Consider the following 18,058-nt stretch of genomic DNA (forward strand, 5'->3'; position numbering starts at 1 on the left):
AAAGCAAGGTCCTTGGAACAAGTTTGGATGAACTGTTCTCTGATCATAAGGTCTTTCAGCATTTCAAACGTATTGTCAACTTCTGCCATCTCTGTCCATCGACTGAAATACCTGTCCAGCCTTGCCATGAACTGAAAAACAGTTTCACCACGCTCTGGCTTGCATTCCCTGAACTTCAATCTAAAACCTTCCTCTGTCAACTGATAACGTTTCAGAACTGCTTTCTTCAATGCAGGATAGTCATTGGCTTGGTCTGGAGGCATGCTTGTATATACGTCCAGGCCTTTTCCTGTAAGTAATGAGCTGAGGCTGACAGCCCATGTCTCTTCTTTCCATCCCTGGCTTTTTGCAAACCGTTCAAATCGATCGAGGTATGCATCCATATCACCTTTACTTTCCTCGAACTTTGGTAGCCTTGGCCGCAATGTTTTACTGCTCAAATGCTCAGTACCTTTATCAGCTCCCAAAGCTCCGGCATCAGCCTTTATTTTAAGCATCTCCAACTCCTGTTCCTTCAAAGCTCGTTCTTCCCTCAAACGTTCAATCTAAAACAATCTTTTCTTCTCAGCCTGTTCTTCCTCATAATGCCGTAACTTCTCGGCCTGCTCAAGCTCAAACAATCGTTTCTTCTCAGCTTCTTGAGCCTCAGACCTCCGCCTGTCTTCATCTCGTTTATGTCTCTCTTCTTCCCGTCTCAACATACGTTCCTCACGTTCAGTATACTCCTTCTCTTTCCTATCCACAAACTCTATGAGCTCTGAACCTGAGAGACCCATACGTTCACCCATCTCAACCCATTTATCGTAGTTCATCTTTAAGCTTTAGCCTGGAACTAACTCTAAAATTCAACTATATGTGACTCAGACTACCTTCAGTCACAGCGCCTTCTGGTACACCAACAAAACGTTAAAACCACTAGTCTCTGTACCTCCTTAGATATAGATCCCGGACGAGCCCCCAAATTGTCAGGATACTGGTTATATGACCCAGGGAAGTGCCTACGCCTTTAGTATCTTGAACAATGGTTTGGGTCCAATCGCTAAGGTGACTATGTCTTAGACTAGCTGACAAACGATGTAGAATGTCCTTTGTTAAAACGTAGAGCTGGTGAGACCAAATATCTCATATATAGATTTTCCTCTGGCTAACTTGCCTAAATGATTCGTGTACCAATGATTCGTAAATGATTTTAATTATGAGCTAGACAATTTCAGGGATCAGGCAAATCACTAAATGTTTCAAACTAACGATTTTCAGTTAGCTCAAACTCCTATAGACTGGAGACTCTATACTTGACTGGTCTTTTTGTTGAAGTTCCCGTCAGACAATGTCTTTGAATCAACAATATACGAGTCCTATCGCATAGATTGCTCGGCCTCTGTCCTCTCAACTCTATATGAATGTCCTGACTCCTGGATGCTCAGCGCCTATATGCTATCATATGTAGCATTCAACTACCATATAGGTATATCCCCGATGCCTTGGCTGTACTTCGCCAATAACGCTGAACCGTCTATCAGCTGGAACTCTCCTACTATCTCAGTAGATTACCAAACTCTGGGTCTCTGTCTCAGCTTCCCGATGCTCAGCCTATATATGCTATCGTATATAGCATTCAACTACCCTTAAGGTAAAACTCCTATGCGCTGGCCCTATAGCTCGAAACCTTATTGAAATTCTGCAACTCTTCTTTAGTCTATAAACTTCCAAAGTCTTCTATTTAATAATTTATCCGCCCTGACATGGTAACTGCAATAGTCTCCTTATCAAGGTACTTGGATAAATTATTAGTTGAATTCTCGATGTGTCTTCTTCAACCGCTGGATACCGAATGAGCTCTCTGTCATCCATCTACCTATTTATACCTCAGCAGACGTGCTATTTTAGAACTTGTTTCTGATTGGTCCAAATTTAAACATAACATTTTACAACGAGTACTTGCTCTATCAAATATCTGGTTCCCTTTAACTTTTGTATATGACATAATGTGCGAAGCTGGGACCCAGCTATCCATATAATGAACCCAAATCAGCCACAAATGACCCAAATTCTATTATTAACAGTAATTCAACAATAATTATAGCAATGATAGCATGGAAAGGGAGTCAAGCACTATCTGTGCTGAATGTGTTACGTTATCAATATATTAAACATACAAATTATTCTGACATTCACTACGATCTGATAAACTTTGTTAATTTGGACCAAATCCCTTGAAAATTGTAAGAGACTATAACTAGGTGAAGATTTCGGAAAGGGCGGGCGGACGAACGGCTGGATGGGCGGGTTGAAGGACCAGCCGAAAAATATATGCTCCCGCACCCATCCTACACCCCGAAGAATTCATGAATGATATCCGAAATAATATTTATTACATTTATGATTCTTAAAAAAACATAGGCAAAGGTGGGAGCGGAGAAACCCCTTAATAAGACTAGTTCACAACTTCGTAATAATTACAAGAGAAGTGAAATAACGACATCCTTTCATAACTAAATGTAAAACGGTTCCAGTCGAATATCTGATTTACCACATGATTGAAAAATTAAAGGCTTATACTGCCTTTGTTTAGACTGGCCGCCACATTTTCCGTTATGAATATGAAACATTAATTCTTGTTAAATCCTATTTCTGATTATTACTTTCTTTAACAATTGTCAAAAGCGTTGAATATAGCTGAGTATACTAGAACGTTTATTTGAATCTATTGTTTTATATTACGTCCCTTTAAGATTCTAAATATAACATTTAATCAGCAATATTAAATCTATTGCTTTTCTAACAATGTAATTACGCATAACATCTATTTGGAAAGCTGTTTAATGTGTTTTAAGAAAAAACTTTAAAGCATTATGGGCCTTTAAGTGCACAGTTAAATATATGTCCTGTCTAAAAATTCTAAACATACATACATTTTAACAATGCATTGACATGGGAGACTTTTAACAAGGAAAAATACATGCATTAAAGGAGGAAGATATTCAGAGTAACGCTTTTAATGCATACTTTCACACACACACACACACACACACACACACACACACACACACACACACACAAAACAACAACAACAACAACAACAACAACAAACAGAAAAATGGTCGCTTTGCCCCAAGAGAACTCAGTCAGTAATTGTATTAGTTCTATTCTGTTAGATTATTAAATGAACAAGCAAATTCGATGAACTGGTATCCCCCGCCGAAAGGGTTTGTGGTCAGGAATGGTAAAAAAAAATATATCCGGCAAAAAGTTAAGGATGTTACTAAGAAGCAAATAATTTCATTTGTCAAAATCAATTTAACAGAAAATGAATGCTATTTTTTGGTGTGGGGGGGGGGGGGGGGGGCAGCGTGGGTGACTGGGTGAGGGTACAAAACATTGATTATTGTCATTGATCATCGATGTTGATTATAAATATTAAAATATTGATGGAAAATGAAAAAAAAATGGGAGGAGGGGGTGATGACTGGGTGGAGGAGTGAGGTTGGGGAACAGTACGACTTTGCATGTTGATAAATATTCATGGAAGGTTTGAAAAAAAAAATAATAAAAAGGAAATACTTTTTTTATTTTTTATTTTTTGGGGGGGGGGGGGGGGGGGGGGGGGGGGAGGGGGTGTGACGAAGGCAAGGTGGTGACCAGGTGTGGGTACACAACTTCACATGTTTATAATAAATGTTCATGGAAAAGAATGAAAGAAGTTTTATGAAATTCTACGAATTGGTTGGTTTGTTATGTACAAATCTGTAGATTTTCAAACAATTAAAGGGCAATAACTCAAAGGAAAATTGACCAATTGAAAAAAAAATGACAGACATCATCGAAGTATGTTGGTTCATATTTATTTTAAGTTTCATGAAATTCTACCAGCTTGTTACTGAGAAATGGCTGCAGACGTGAATTTTTCATTAAATCAAGGGCAATAACTCTAAGGGAAATTGACCAATCCAAAATAAAACTTGATGGGCATCATTGCAGTATGTTGGTTCATATTTATTTCAAGTTTCATGAAATTCTACCTGCTAGTTACTGAGAACGGCTGCGGACAGACATTTTTGGGCATTTTTCATTAAATCAAGGGCAATAACTCTAAGGGAAATTGACCAATCAAAAAACAAATTTGACGGGCATCATTGCAGTATGTTGGTTCATGTTTATTTCAAGTTTCATGAAATTCTACCTGCTAGTTACTGAGAAATGGCTGCGGACGGACGCACGCACGCACGCATGCACGGACGTGACGGACGGACAACGCCATTTCAATACCCTCCTCCCGATTTCATCGGCGGGGTATAATAACAGACGGGTGTACGTATTCAAATTAATTTAACAACATTTTGCCGTCTATGCCTACTTCCTATATCGATTTGAAAATAAAATTGGCAATGGTGGACAAACAATTGAAACTCGATCACTCGAACTAGCTAATCTAAAAATTCCGGCTACTAGTATTTCGGAAACATTTGTAAGTCCCGTCCCATAAACAGGTGCACAAAATATCATATTAAGTCGAAGGAAAACGTTCGATTACTTGGAATTCGGACTACCGAGTTTCAGTTGTATTAAATAAGCCTTAGACTGCTAAATTCCTAAAATGGACTGGTCCATCATTCAATTTGGGCAATACCATTTATTAATTGAATGGGTGTTCAGGGAAAATTTATTGACTGAATAGCGAACAGTGCAGACCATGATTAGCCTGGATGTGCAGGCTAATCTTGGTCTGCACTGGTCGCAAAGGCAAAACAACTCGCCGCCAGGAGGCTAAAGGTTAAATAAGCCTTAGACCTCTTAAACTTCTACAGGTGAAAACACTTACAAATACTTACTATATATAGAACCATGAGGGATAGGCGGTTACGTTTCCCACTGCATCGATTAACTTGATAATCCTACAGTTGAGAGATACAGAAAGATTATAAGTATACGATTATCTGAGCAAGCTACAGAACTGTAGTCTGACTACTTATTCTTGGATTAAAGGTTCGAATATACGTAGCAGCAATATTCTGACCAATTTCATTTGGTCCTTTGCTATGACATGACTCGAATACTGGTTTGATCTTGGTCTGCACTGGTCGCAAAGGCATTATCACTTGCCGCCAGCAAGCTAACGGTTAAGTGTTATCGCTTAATGTGTTAAAATGGTAAACAGATGATAAAATAACGTGGTTAGTGTATAATAATAATGATGCAGGTTACCATTAAAATTTTTATTTAATGTTTCGTTTCCAGCATTATAGCTTTCGATATCTCCAATGAAAAATTAATGACTTTGGCCATTTAATGATTTACTGTCTGAAAATACTGAAACCCTCCACCTCCCGCACACAAAGCGGACGCTCTACCACTAGGCTATACATTTGATCAGATGTTTCTACATTTAAAGATAAAGTTATTACCCAACGATAATAGACTTCAGCGAAAGATGAACGTAGTTTATCTTTCGTAAAACTTGTATTTAAATTTAGAATCAAGCTACTAGTATGTCTTCTTATGATTATTCGTTACGCTGTAGTGTTGCATTTATGTCAATATTAACCCGAAATTCTCCACTCTTCTTTTCTATGTGAGGCAGCATCTTACCCGCTCCATGATTCCTGCGGCCATTTGAGACGCATATCTATTCTTGCTCCTGCATTCATAATGCCAGGGATATACATCACTGCTCTCCCTGTAGCAATTTCAACCTGAAATTATAAATACGCAAATGTATACGCGGGCTCCCAAATAACCTCTTTCGAAAGACCTTATATTTTTTCAAGCACAGGTGGAATATGCCATGCCCCAGACTCATTAGGTATTTCAAGTTGACGGAATAATATCTCAATAAGTTTATTTCGAGAATAATCGCCCTTTTCTACGCGCATTTAGTATAACCCCGAATTTAAAGGTAAATCAATATCTTTGTTTAACGTGAAAATGACAACTTTACATTCTTTATTTAATAAGAAATATGATAAATATACCGGTGGCTGAAAATTTCTTTGTACGTTTATTAGCCTAAAATATCCATAGCCACTTTCCATTTTCTGGTTCCTCAACAAAGACATTGAAAACAAGGGCTCGCAGTCATTTGTCGCATCAGATATACGTCCACCATCAGCATACTCGCTCTAAATACAATAAGTATGTATGATAAGACATACGTGCATCAACATACTCACACTGAATACACTAAGTATACGTCCACCAAAATACTCGCCTTAAATACAATAAGAATGTATGATTAGATATATGTCTACAAACATCCTCACCATGAATTCAATAATTTAGAAAACGTCCATCAACATACTCTTCCTGAATACAATAAGTATGTAAAATAAGACATATGTCTACCAACATACCCTACCTGAATACCATAAATATATACGATTATATATACGTCAACCCACATACCCTGAATACAGTAAGTATGTAAGATTAGACATATGTCTACCAAAATACTCACTCTGAAAACAGTATGTAAGATTAGACATGCGTCCACCAACATACTCGATCTGAATACAATAAGTATGTAAGATTAGACATATGTCTACCAAAATACGAACTCTGAAAACAGTAAGTATGTAAGATTAGATATGCGTCCACCAACATACTCGATCTGAATACAATAAGTATGTAAGACTGGATATACGTCCGCCAACGAACCCACCCTGAATGTAATAAGTTTGTACGAAAAGAAATGCATCTACCAATATACTCTTCCTGAATACAATAAGTATGTAAGATTAGACATATATCTACCAAAATAATCATTCTGAAAACAGTAAGAATATAAGATTAGATATGTAAACATATATACCCACTCTAAATACAATATATATGTAAAATTAAACATTATAATCTACCAAAATACTCGCTCTGTATATAATAAGTATATAAAATTAGACATATGTCTACCAAAATACTCGCCCTGTATACAGTAAGTATTTGAGATTAGACAAACGTCTACCAACAAACTCGCTCTGTATACAATAAGTATGTAAAATTAGACATACGTCTACCAAAATACTCATCCAGAAAAGTCAAGTATTTATTATTAGAATTATGTCCCCTGAGTACCATATGTATTACGACTAGATATGCGTCCACCAACACACTGACCTGAACACAATAAATATGTAACATTAGACATACATTTACCAAAGTATTCACTGTGAAAACAATAAGTATGTAAGACTGGACATACGTCCACAAACATACTCTCCATGAATACAGTAAATATGTACGATTAGATATGCGTCCAACAACATACTCATCCCGTGTACAATAAGTATTTAAGTTAAGATATACGTCCGCCAACATACCCTAAATACAATAAGTATGTAACATTTGACATAATAAAGCATAGCACAAATGCCTACGTCGATCCCATAAGGAATTTTTATCGGCAAAAACGATCAGCAATAACAAAACCATCATAAGTGACAGATTTAGTTACATTTGACATGTTTTATAAAAAAAATGTCGAGAGTGGTGATTAACCTTATATGGTAACAATGGCTGTTGCTCGTGAACACCATGTTTTACATTTTTCGCGAAAGAACGCCATAGTTTACATTTTCACTCGTGGAAACGCCACTCCTGAATATACTGCATACGGTGTTTGCTTAAAAAGTATTTCCAGCTTACATGTAAAACAAACAAATTTTGTTTTTATTTCATGCATTTTCTATGGTTTTAACAAAATTATACCCAATTTACCAATGCAACGTCACGTGCATTGCGTCATGACGGCATAATGCTATTACATCAAAATATCTATGTTGAAGAACAAAGTAAAATAGATATGTGGTGTTTCTAGAATCCTTTTACATTTGAATACCTCCGAGTTGTACTGTATTGAGAAATGAGTAATTCAATAAAACTATTCTACAAGTTTATTTACTAAGGCACTACAAGTGGTCATATCGCATGCATGTATTCAACTAACATATAATGGTATCAGAGGAGGAGCTGCTATCACTTGATTGACATTGTATTTAACAACACTACAATTTCTCCCGGCCAAGATTTGAAATTAGCCAGAATAAAATATTGTTTATACTAAGCAAATTCTCCAACAGCAGTGTCATTGTTTCCAAACATTAACTGAGATTACAAGTGTTTGTCTTCACGGGTGTATGTTTAGATAACGAGAGTTTTATTTGTAGCAATGATATGCTCCTAATTGCTTTATCATCTTATCTCAACGTTAATGTGCAATGGCTGATTTAAAGATTGGTTCCGATAGCAATTACTGTCTACACGTGTTCATAAATTACTTTAATGTTTCTAAGATTGTGAATGAGACTGGCATTTCATTCAAGTAAATAAATTATAAGCCCGATGATACAAAATGAATTTGCAATGAAGGTCAGATATATTATTCTAAAACAATAATGTAAATCCAGTAACAAAACAGTGTAAGCCTATGAATGGTATGTATTATTTCAATGCACCTGTTGCATGTATAATTCATGGTGAATTACATTTTATTGTTAAATCCTTTTACATCTCTTTGGATTTTTTTTTCACAACGTTACATATTTAAATGGAAGATTATTGATTAGCACTTTTAAATTCCAATTTTGAATGCAGCTTTTAAATGATAGATTATTGATTAACACGTTTAAATTCCAATTTCGAATGCAGCTTTTTGAGTCAGCTTTGAATTATAGCGGATTATTATGCCGCTATTTATTACTTTGACACACATAATCTTTTAAGTAATCCGGTGTTTTTTTCTGTCTTTGTGCATGTGGTAATACGGTATCGCCAGAGTCGTTGCCTTGGTGTGATGGGGTTTCGTGCCTGGTTTTCTTCTCGAATTGTGATGATACGGTCGTATCATGGTTAGCGTTGGTTTTCTCGTTGTTTAGCTCATTTTTCGACTTTCCGACACGTTTAAAGAATGAAGAAGTTCGAGTTATTTGTTTGTCCTCGCGTTCGGCGGTTACCATTGACCCTTTTGTCTTGATTACCTTTAGGGTATTGGATCGTACGGGGTCGAAAATTTGTTGTGTTTGTCTTGTTTTACCAACACACTGTCACCAATTTTAATTTCAGTTTTTTCTCGTGTTTCTCCGTGTATCAGCATAGTCTTTCATTTTCTGCTTTGATTGTCTGTCATTTTCTCTTGCGTTTTTGTGTTGTTTCTTTTTTATTTCTTTTGCCTTTGTAAGAATGGAATTTTAATGTTTATGGGTCTTCCATAAAATAGGTCAGAGGGTGTTTCGGATGTCGTTCCGTGCGGTGTCGATCTGTAATTTCTCAGAAAAACATACATATCTTTTTTTCCAATCAGAATGATGGACATGGGAAGCTCTGATTGTTTTGCCTATTGTTTTCATGAAGCGTTCACATTCAGCATTTGCCTGCGGCCACAGCGGAGTTATTTTCTTGTGTTTGAAACCCATATGCTTAGCAAAATCTTTGAACTGGTGTGAATTCATGGGACTTCCGTTGTCTGACTTTAACACTTCTGGAATCCCTGCTTCTGAGAAAATTTTGTCTAGCACAGGAATCACTGTGTTGCCTGTGATTGAATTAAGTACTTCAACGAACGGGAAACGTGAGTATTCATCCATTAACACAAGTCAATACTTTCCATCCGGAAATGGTCCACAAAAGTCCAAGCTAACTACCTGAAACGCGTATTTTGGCATTTCACTCATTTGCAGCGGTTCTTGAGTCTTTTTATTTGTTGCTGCTAGACACGGAATGCAACTTTTGCATTTTGCTTCTACTAATTGATCCATTCCTGGAAAATACACTTTCTCTCTTAATAATTGTTTGGTTTTAACAATTCCCTGATGACCCTCATGAGCTAATGATATCACTTTATCTTGTAATTGCCTAGGGATAACAATCCTGGATTCATGCAGCAGAATTTCACCATTTTGAAGATTTACTACCGACAGCTCGTTTTTGCAGCGTGACAGGGTATCAATGATTTTGTTTTTGCTTGAGTTATTCCAGTTTCCAGATTTGACATATTTAATGGCCATTTGGAGGTCAACGTCCTCGGATGTTGCTTGAATTATTTCATTCATGTTCATGGCTACAGGGACATCATGATATGCCAGGAAATTAACATATTCCTCTGCCAGGCATGTTCTAATCTCTGGCCTGGCCTGGCCCGGCCTGGCCTGGCCTGGCCTGGCCCGATGAGTCCAATTTCCGACTGAGCCGGGCCAGGCCAGGCCAGGCCGGGCCAGGCCGGGCCAGGCCATAGATTTCAATTTCGTGAAAGTGATTTGTATAGCATCTTTAAAATCTGACTTTTGGAATAAGTTTGGATATTTCAGACATTATATAAATACATTTTGAACTCCCACTCTGTAAAATTATACACCTGGGAATAAGCCTGTAGCTAACATAACTATTATGTCTAATTTAAAGGTGATGCCTGATTAATTGTTATGACTATTATCAGGGGATCTCCACCTCAATTGACCCTTGACTGGTGGTTTGGTTTTCCCCAAATTGAATAACCTAACTAATTTTATTATTTTGTCTATTGAGGATTATTTAGTATTGTTCGAAATTATTGAACTAGCACTCAAGAATATATTTTGTATGCTTCCGTAAAAGAAAAAAATTGTGCCCAAACATAAATAAAAATATAAATATTGAAAACCAAATAAAATATAAACATTTCTTTACTGCCAGGTCGTACATGCAGATAAAGCTGTGCTGACAAAACGTTCAGCTACCAATCTCGGGACTGTAAGTTCGAAACACCTGTTTGACCATTTTCATTATCATTTTTTTTAAACTTCCTCTGTAAACTTAGAATGCAGGAAAATTATCACTTATCGTGATTTATTGTTCATTTATTGAAGAAAATACACAAGTATTTGACATTCTTCTACATACAAGTTATTACCATAAAATGTTGTAAGAATAAAACCAGTATCAATAAAATGACATTATATTGATTGAATGAAAACAATCTGAATTGAAATCGAACCCACGGTAACATGTGTGAAAGTCGGAGAACTTATCACTACGCCACTGTGCCATTGGTAAACTTTGCTTGTTATTTTGGTCAATTTAGATATTTTCAGGTTACAAATATGATGTAAAATAAAGAGTGGCACCTGTCAATACTAACGGACAACAACTTTCAATTTCTAAAATAATGCTACCTCCGTTCTAGAACCTGGGATAGTATGGTGCGGGGAAGCGATATATAAATTTTGTAGTTTAGGTTATACACATGCTGAATATTTTTGTAAGATTGTTTTTATATTGATCTAAGTATGTGGGAAAAAAAATCATACAAAGTCTTGTGAAACTGGCTCAAGAGCATCTTTTAGCATGAAATATATCACTTAGAAATAACATAAACACAATGCACCATTATTTTTTTTTGTGCAAGAAAAATATCAGTAATCTAAAATGCCAACACCCTGACAATGAGTTAGAGGTCCCACAATTAATGAATATTATTTTCATTACTCTTCCATAAATTGAACATCAGCTTAACTAAACCAAACACATTAAAAGTTCAACTGAACAGTTAAAAGGTCAGCTAGGGATAGTAGGGACATAACCTGTAATTACAATCCCAAAGAGATGTGTTATGTAAATATTCAGTTATATTGCAGCAGGTAAACTTATCAATGAAATTAGCCATTAATTTTAAAACCAAGTGTTAAAGTTGACTTTAAATAATTTGATTACAGAAAAAATGGGACGTTATCATTTAGTTACACCATTTTCTTCAGTGCAAATCTGTATTTCAAATAAGATGAATGACGGCTAATTAATGATTCTCCAGAGGACTGGTTGACATGCAGCAAGTAAAACAATGCAGGTTAATACTGCCTGCTATTGTAATTGTATATTTAGATTTTATGCCATTCATTTCTCTATGTATAATAAAATCTGGCCTGGCCTGGCCTGGCCTGGCCTGGCCCGGCCCAGTCAAAAATAGAGCTCATCGGGCCAGGCCAGGCTAGGCCAGGCCGGGCCAGGCCAGGCCAGAGATTAGAACATGCCTCTCTGCCACACTTGTTTGTTTGTGTTTATCTGTGTCTGGGTGACTGCTCAAGAAATCCGACATGTTCGAATCTCCACTTTTATGTATGACGTTAAAGTCGTATGATAATAGTCGCATTCTCCAGCGTTCAAGTCTTGCTGATCCAATTTTTGACTTTGGATTATTGTAGATATTTTCAATGAATTTCGCATCAGTGATCACATTAAACTTATGTCCATATAAGTATATATGCCAATGTTCTACACTCCAAACTAGTGCTAAATTCTCTCTTTCTTGCTGAGAATATGAATTTCTTTCAACGTCTGTCAATGATCTGCTTGCATAGCACACAACTTTTCCTTCTTGTAGCATTATTGCGGCTATTCCAACGGGACTTGCATCTGTGATGATTTGTGTTTCCTTATTAGGATCAAAGTAGGTCATGACAGTATCACTGCTGAGAATCGATTTCAGCTTAAGGAATGCTTCTTCTTGTTCATTTTGCCATGTCCATTTTGCGTTTTTCTTTATCAGGCGTCTTAGAGGCTCTGCAATTGTGCTGTAATTTTGAATGAAGCGCGACACATAATTTGTCATAGCTAAAAAGCTTCTCACCTCTGGCACATTCTTGGGTGGTAGTGTGTTCTTGATGGTTTCGACCTTCTTTGGGTCTGCCGACATGCCGTCTTCACCAAATACATATCCAAAGAACTCTAATTTGTTCTGGTTGATTTCACATTTCTTTTTATTTAGCGTAATGTTCATTTGCTGTAGTCACTTTAAGACTGCTTCAAGCCTTCTGTCATGCTCTGTTTGGTTTCTAGCATATACGATTATGTCATCCGAAATATTTTTCACACCACCTAATCCCTCAAATCCCGTACTTAAAGCGTTTTGGAAAATTTCCGCCGCACTATTTATACCAAAGCTTAGGCGTTTGTATCTTCTCAGTCCAGTATGTGTGGTGAATGTCGTAATGTTTCGTGATTGTTCTGATAGTTCCAGCTGGTGATATCCCTGATTCAAGTCTAATTTAGAGTACACTTTAGCACCGCTTAAGTCCACGATCATATCACCAATAGTAGGAATTATATGTCTTGTGCGTTTTATTGCTTGATTAGGCAATTTCATGTCAACACAAATCCTTATTTGGTTTGTTTTGCTTTTGGGCTTCGGAGCCACCACTATCGGTGATACCCAATCTGTCGGACCATCTACTTTCTGAATGATATCTAACTCTTAAGCCTTTGGAGCTCATCTTCAACTTGTTTTCTCAGGTGAAAGGGTATGCGTCTGTGCGGCTGGGTGACAGGTTGAACATTTTTGTCAACATACAACTTTACTTCAGTGTCTTTCATTTTTCCAATACCCTTGAAGACAGATCCATATTTATCGCAAAGTTCATCGACCTTATTCTTTGGTATTTCAGGAATAACCTGGAGATCAACAGATGTCAAATAAGATAACAAGTTGCCACTTTTACCTTTGCCACATATACTGGAGCTGTTGTGATCTTGTGTTTGGTTTCAATTGTAGCCTGGAACTTTCCTATAAGTCCACTTTATTAGCACCATAAGCATATACTTTCGTGTCTACCTTACTGAGAGTCACTTTGTTTTTTAGCTTGCTGTATGTCCTTTCATCAATTACATTTATAGACGACCCTGTGTCTATCAATGCCTTGACAGACTGACCGTTTATTTGGATGGTCAAATTAGGTCTTGATGACTGCAACGAATTCACTGATAATCCAAATATGCTATTTTCATTTTCACTTTCGCTTCTATTTTCACTTTCAGTTTCGCTTTGAGAGCTTTCACCATCCATTCTGTTTACGTTTTTCCTACGATTCCTCTGCTTGGACCTGCACACTTTTTCAAAATGACCTTTCTTTTTGCAGTATGTGCACGTCTTTCCATCCTCCGGACATTTTCCTGATTGATGTGGGTATTCGTATCCACAATATTTGCATGTTGCCTTCTTTCTGGTCGGATAAGAGTTGTGTTTTGTTGATGCTGACTTGTGTTTCGATTTCATGACATTCGCTGCATCTTTCTTTGAATTGTTCTCAATTTCGGACGCTTGTAGATCCGATAGTTCCTGGGCACGTGCTTCCTTTATTAAATTGTCCAACGTGAGATCATCTCGTAAAGCCTTCCTACGTAACCGTGTGGAGGTACAACCTTGAATGATTTGTGATTTAATTTCTTTGTCTGTGTCAGGAAATTCGCAATTCCTGCTTAATGCCCTCAATCGCGTGTGAAAACGGCCTACGTTTTCTCTCGAGTCCTGTTTTGCCTGTCGAAATTTGAAGATTTCGTACTCGGTGCACTTTTTTGGTGCGAAATATTCAGTCAGTTTTGTTTTTGCGGTTTCATAATCGTCCCCGGTGTCTTGCAATGTATCAAATATGTCGTTGACGTCTTCCCCTGCATAGTGAAGAAATAATGCACGTTGTCGCGTTTTGTCTTTGATATTCATTCCAATCATAAGATTTTCAAAACGGTTTGTCCATTTTTTCCACCTTGTGTCTATGCCAGGCTCGTTTACACTAAATGCGGGAAAAACTGGTAATCCTTGTGCCATATTTATTGTCAAAATACCAGTGTTATTGATAAATGACAGTTATTGTAACAAAGGTGTCCAAAAGTGTTCTAAACTTTTAAGTTCCTGCTTATATGTTTTAACATAAATTCCAGCGTTTTTTTAAGTACACTTTTTATTTCAATTTATTGAAAGTCAACTTTTTTTATCCTCGTCGCCATTGTACTGTATTGAGAAATGAGTAATTCAATAAAACTATTCTACAAGTTTATTTACTAAGGCACTACAAGTGGTCATATCGCATGCATGTATTCAACTAACATATAATGGTATCAGAGAGACATCCTTCTGCTAGGGAGCTAGTGGGAGGAGCTGCTATCTCTTGATTGACATTGTATTTAACAACACTACACGAGTGTATATACTTAAATTAGTAGATGTATATCTTTTTGAAGATCTATATTTTGGAAAAAAAATTCTGTTATTCATAATAAGAGGTTTATACACAGGTTGGCTTTGCCTTCTTGTCATAACGGCACAACTAGTGTGATAGTTGCCCGCGAGCCATTATGACACTAAGTGTGCCATTATGGCTAGAAGGCACACACCAGCCGTTTATTGACCTTTTCATTATATACTTTCGCTTCATATTTATCTAGATGTTTTCATTTTACATATTTTCCACAAATTAATAAGCAACATTTATTTTGTTTTTATCATCAACAATACCATCATTATTTGACAATTGATCTGAAAATGATTCAGCACCATTTCACTCACCCTCTCCCCCCACCCCCCACCCCCCCTCCCCACCCCACCCCACAATAATGCTATATGAGTGCGTCAATGACAGTCGTAATTGCCGTTTTCAACGGCTTTTTTATACTATTTTAGTATTCATATTACGGTGTATAATAATTCAGTTTAATATACATTTTATCTTAAAATACCACATAGATCTACCATTTTCATATGCAGGATATATAAGTAATACCGTACCTGACGCATAACCCTTTCTGCACATTGCCTTAACTGGTGGTGCGGACGAAGCACTTTAAAACGTCCATACGTGATGTTGTTCCCAGATGCTAATGGAATTATTTTTGAAAGAAAGATAAAAACTAGTACCAAAACAAGTTCTACATCCATGACTTTATCTTGTATCTCCAGACTTTAAATTGCGACTGAATCAAGACTGTTTACAAAAAGTCGAGTAGCTATGGAGACAATAGACTTACATGTATAATTAAATGGTTTCAATGACTTAAAAGAAAATAGAACCGAACATGAACAATCGTGAAATATCGGGCATTTCCGTATCCTCTGTATAACGATAAAGGCCGAGGTGATCAGGTGGGAAACATACCACGTAGAAGATTAAAAGGAACACTTAAAACAGTTTTGAAGATTTTCTTGAAAGCAAACAAATATCGATTATGAAATACTAACGTCATACGGCTATGCATTTTTCATAATGTATAAGTATGTAACAACGGAAAACATTGATTTTTGTGTTTCCCTGCTAAGATTAAGAAAAGTATATGTCAACGATTCTTCTTCTTGAGTTACATGTTACAAGAAACTTAAACTGAAGATTTTAGATATTGGAAATATGTCGATTGCAAACGCGTACGGGTACGGCTACGTGTAGCAAGAACTTGTTTGTTCTATGTCACCAACTTGGGCATGCCATCCCAAATCTATAAATATTTGCACGTTATTTAAATCAAACTTAGAACTCGGTGAGACCATCATGTTTAATTTTGACGTAGCAGGTGGTTCGCGTGGTGTTTTTGCGTTTAATTTTTAATAAATGGATAGTAGCCTGGTTTGTAAATCCTAAAATAAATTTTGGTCGAACCTTGAAAATTGCACTAGAAACCAAAGGTAACAATTTGGTAAAGAACTATACCAGGTACGGAACAGTCGAATCAGTCCATCATGGCAACCAAGGTAAACTGTTATACATGAAGTAATTTGAATTGATCATGTTCAGCAACGTATAAAAATCTAATCGTCCTTACTAACTTCCTAATAAGTAAGACAATAAAAGTATGTAAAACTTAAAGGTGGCTTTAGTACAGGAAATATTAAAAAAGTTACTTTATGAATACTTTGTCTGTAAAGGGTTAAGTCATCTAAAATCTAAGTACGAGGGTCATTCTCAAATAATAACAATCGTGTACTTCCGTAGAAGTTTGACAGGCAAGAAACTGGCGTTTTAAAAGGATGATACAAAAATGACCCCTTAAAAATCCTGCAAAGTTATATCGAAAACTATCGTGCCGTTTCGGAAATATTTAGTTTTGTATCAGATGTAATACACTAAGCAAAATACATGTAGCTATGCCGAAAAGCGAGAAAAGTCTTAAATTAGAGCGTACATTAAGTTCTTTAGAAATACCTGCAAGGTAGATACTAATTAAGTGAACTGTAAGTCTGCAGTATTAGAAAAAAATACTGTGTAAAGGTGGATACGTAAATTTAAAAATGGTCAGGCAGTCTTTAAAGGCCGGGCTAGTCCTATCAGGCCCGAAACAGCAAAGATATCAAATAACATTTTTGTCTTTGTATTCTGGACATGCTAAAGATTTTACTACCTAAGTGACCTTTATGTAAAGCAAAGAACTATAAAAAATATTTTTATAGCTCTTTATGTAACGTTAGTACTCTGTGTAAGTCTGACAAGTATGTTTATATTCAAACTTATTCATAGACGCTAACAATACCCGACATGGGCGACTCCTCTAGAATGTTGTTAGTGATTTTAGTGGCAGAATAATGCAAGATACAGAAAATACTCCGATTCCAAAAGCTTTCCTGGCCCTTTAGCGTGCGAGGTGGTTTACAATGTTGGTAAAGTTAAGTTAAAGGATCTAGGATCGATCACTAGTTTTGTTATGAAATAGCGTCCCCATTGAGCCACTGGGCCCGTTCTTAAAATATGCAGTTCAATGCGAATCTTTATATGGGAAAAGTTAAGTTTCCATTTTGGGAAATTTTAACTTCAAACAATTTCAATGAAAAAAAAGAAATATAAAACAAGAGCTCCGTAAAGCAGGATAATACACGCCAAAAAAATCTAGATCTGGGGAGGACGAAATAAGATTTAAACCTCGGTGCGTGAGCATTCATCTATTTTCGGAAGTAAAGATTACAATAAACGATTCTTTGGGAAAATAATTATTACTTCGTGAATCAAAACATACAAGTTGAACTAAATTTTGGAACCACCATTTGCGGTAGCCATTGTTGACTGTTAACATCCTGGGTTATTTTTGTCGAATGGGAAAACCGACGAAAATACGTACTATACTTTTAATTTTACGTTCTAAAATAGGTTTCAGCACTCCATGAAAATTATCAAACTGTGCAGGTTGATTGTTGAGCTTTTTCTATCAGATTAATTTAAGCAAATACAGCAATAAGTTAACACGTAGAGGCGTAAAATCTCATTGTGTACTTATTTCATGCGAACTGCAAAACAAAGAGCTATATATAGAAATAAATGTATTTTATACTTCTTTGTCCAAAAGCATAGCT

The 18,058-nt window shown here is 36.5% G+C and overlaps 1 protein-coding gene across 1 annotated transcript; it reads right to left on the reverse strand.

Annotated features, from left to right (window-relative positions):
• Nucleotides 1–4,828: 4,828 nt before the first annotated feature.
• LOC128557370 (uncharacterized) lies at nucleotides 4,829–15,650 on the reverse strand. Its single transcript, XM_053544688.1, has 4 exons — nucleotides 15,515–15,650; nucleotides 5,970–6,116; nucleotides 5,587–5,690; nucleotides 4,829–4,892 (listed from the first exon to the last, which is right to left on the reverse strand). The coding sequence occupies exons 1-4, from the start codon at nucleotides 15,521–15,523 to the stop codon at nucleotides 4,829–4,831; spliced, it is 324 nt and encodes a 107-aa protein (XP_053400663.1). The 5' UTR covers nucleotides 15,524–15,650.
• Between the last annotated feature and the right edge of the window lie 2,408 nt (nucleotides 15,651–18,058).

This window comes from Mercenaria mercenaria, chromosome 5, assembly GCF_021730395.1.
Source record: "Mercenaria mercenaria strain notata chromosome 5, MADL_Memer_1, whole genome shotgun sequence".
NCBI lineage: Eukaryota > Metazoa > Mollusca > Bivalvia > Venerida > Veneridae > Mercenaria > Mercenaria mercenaria.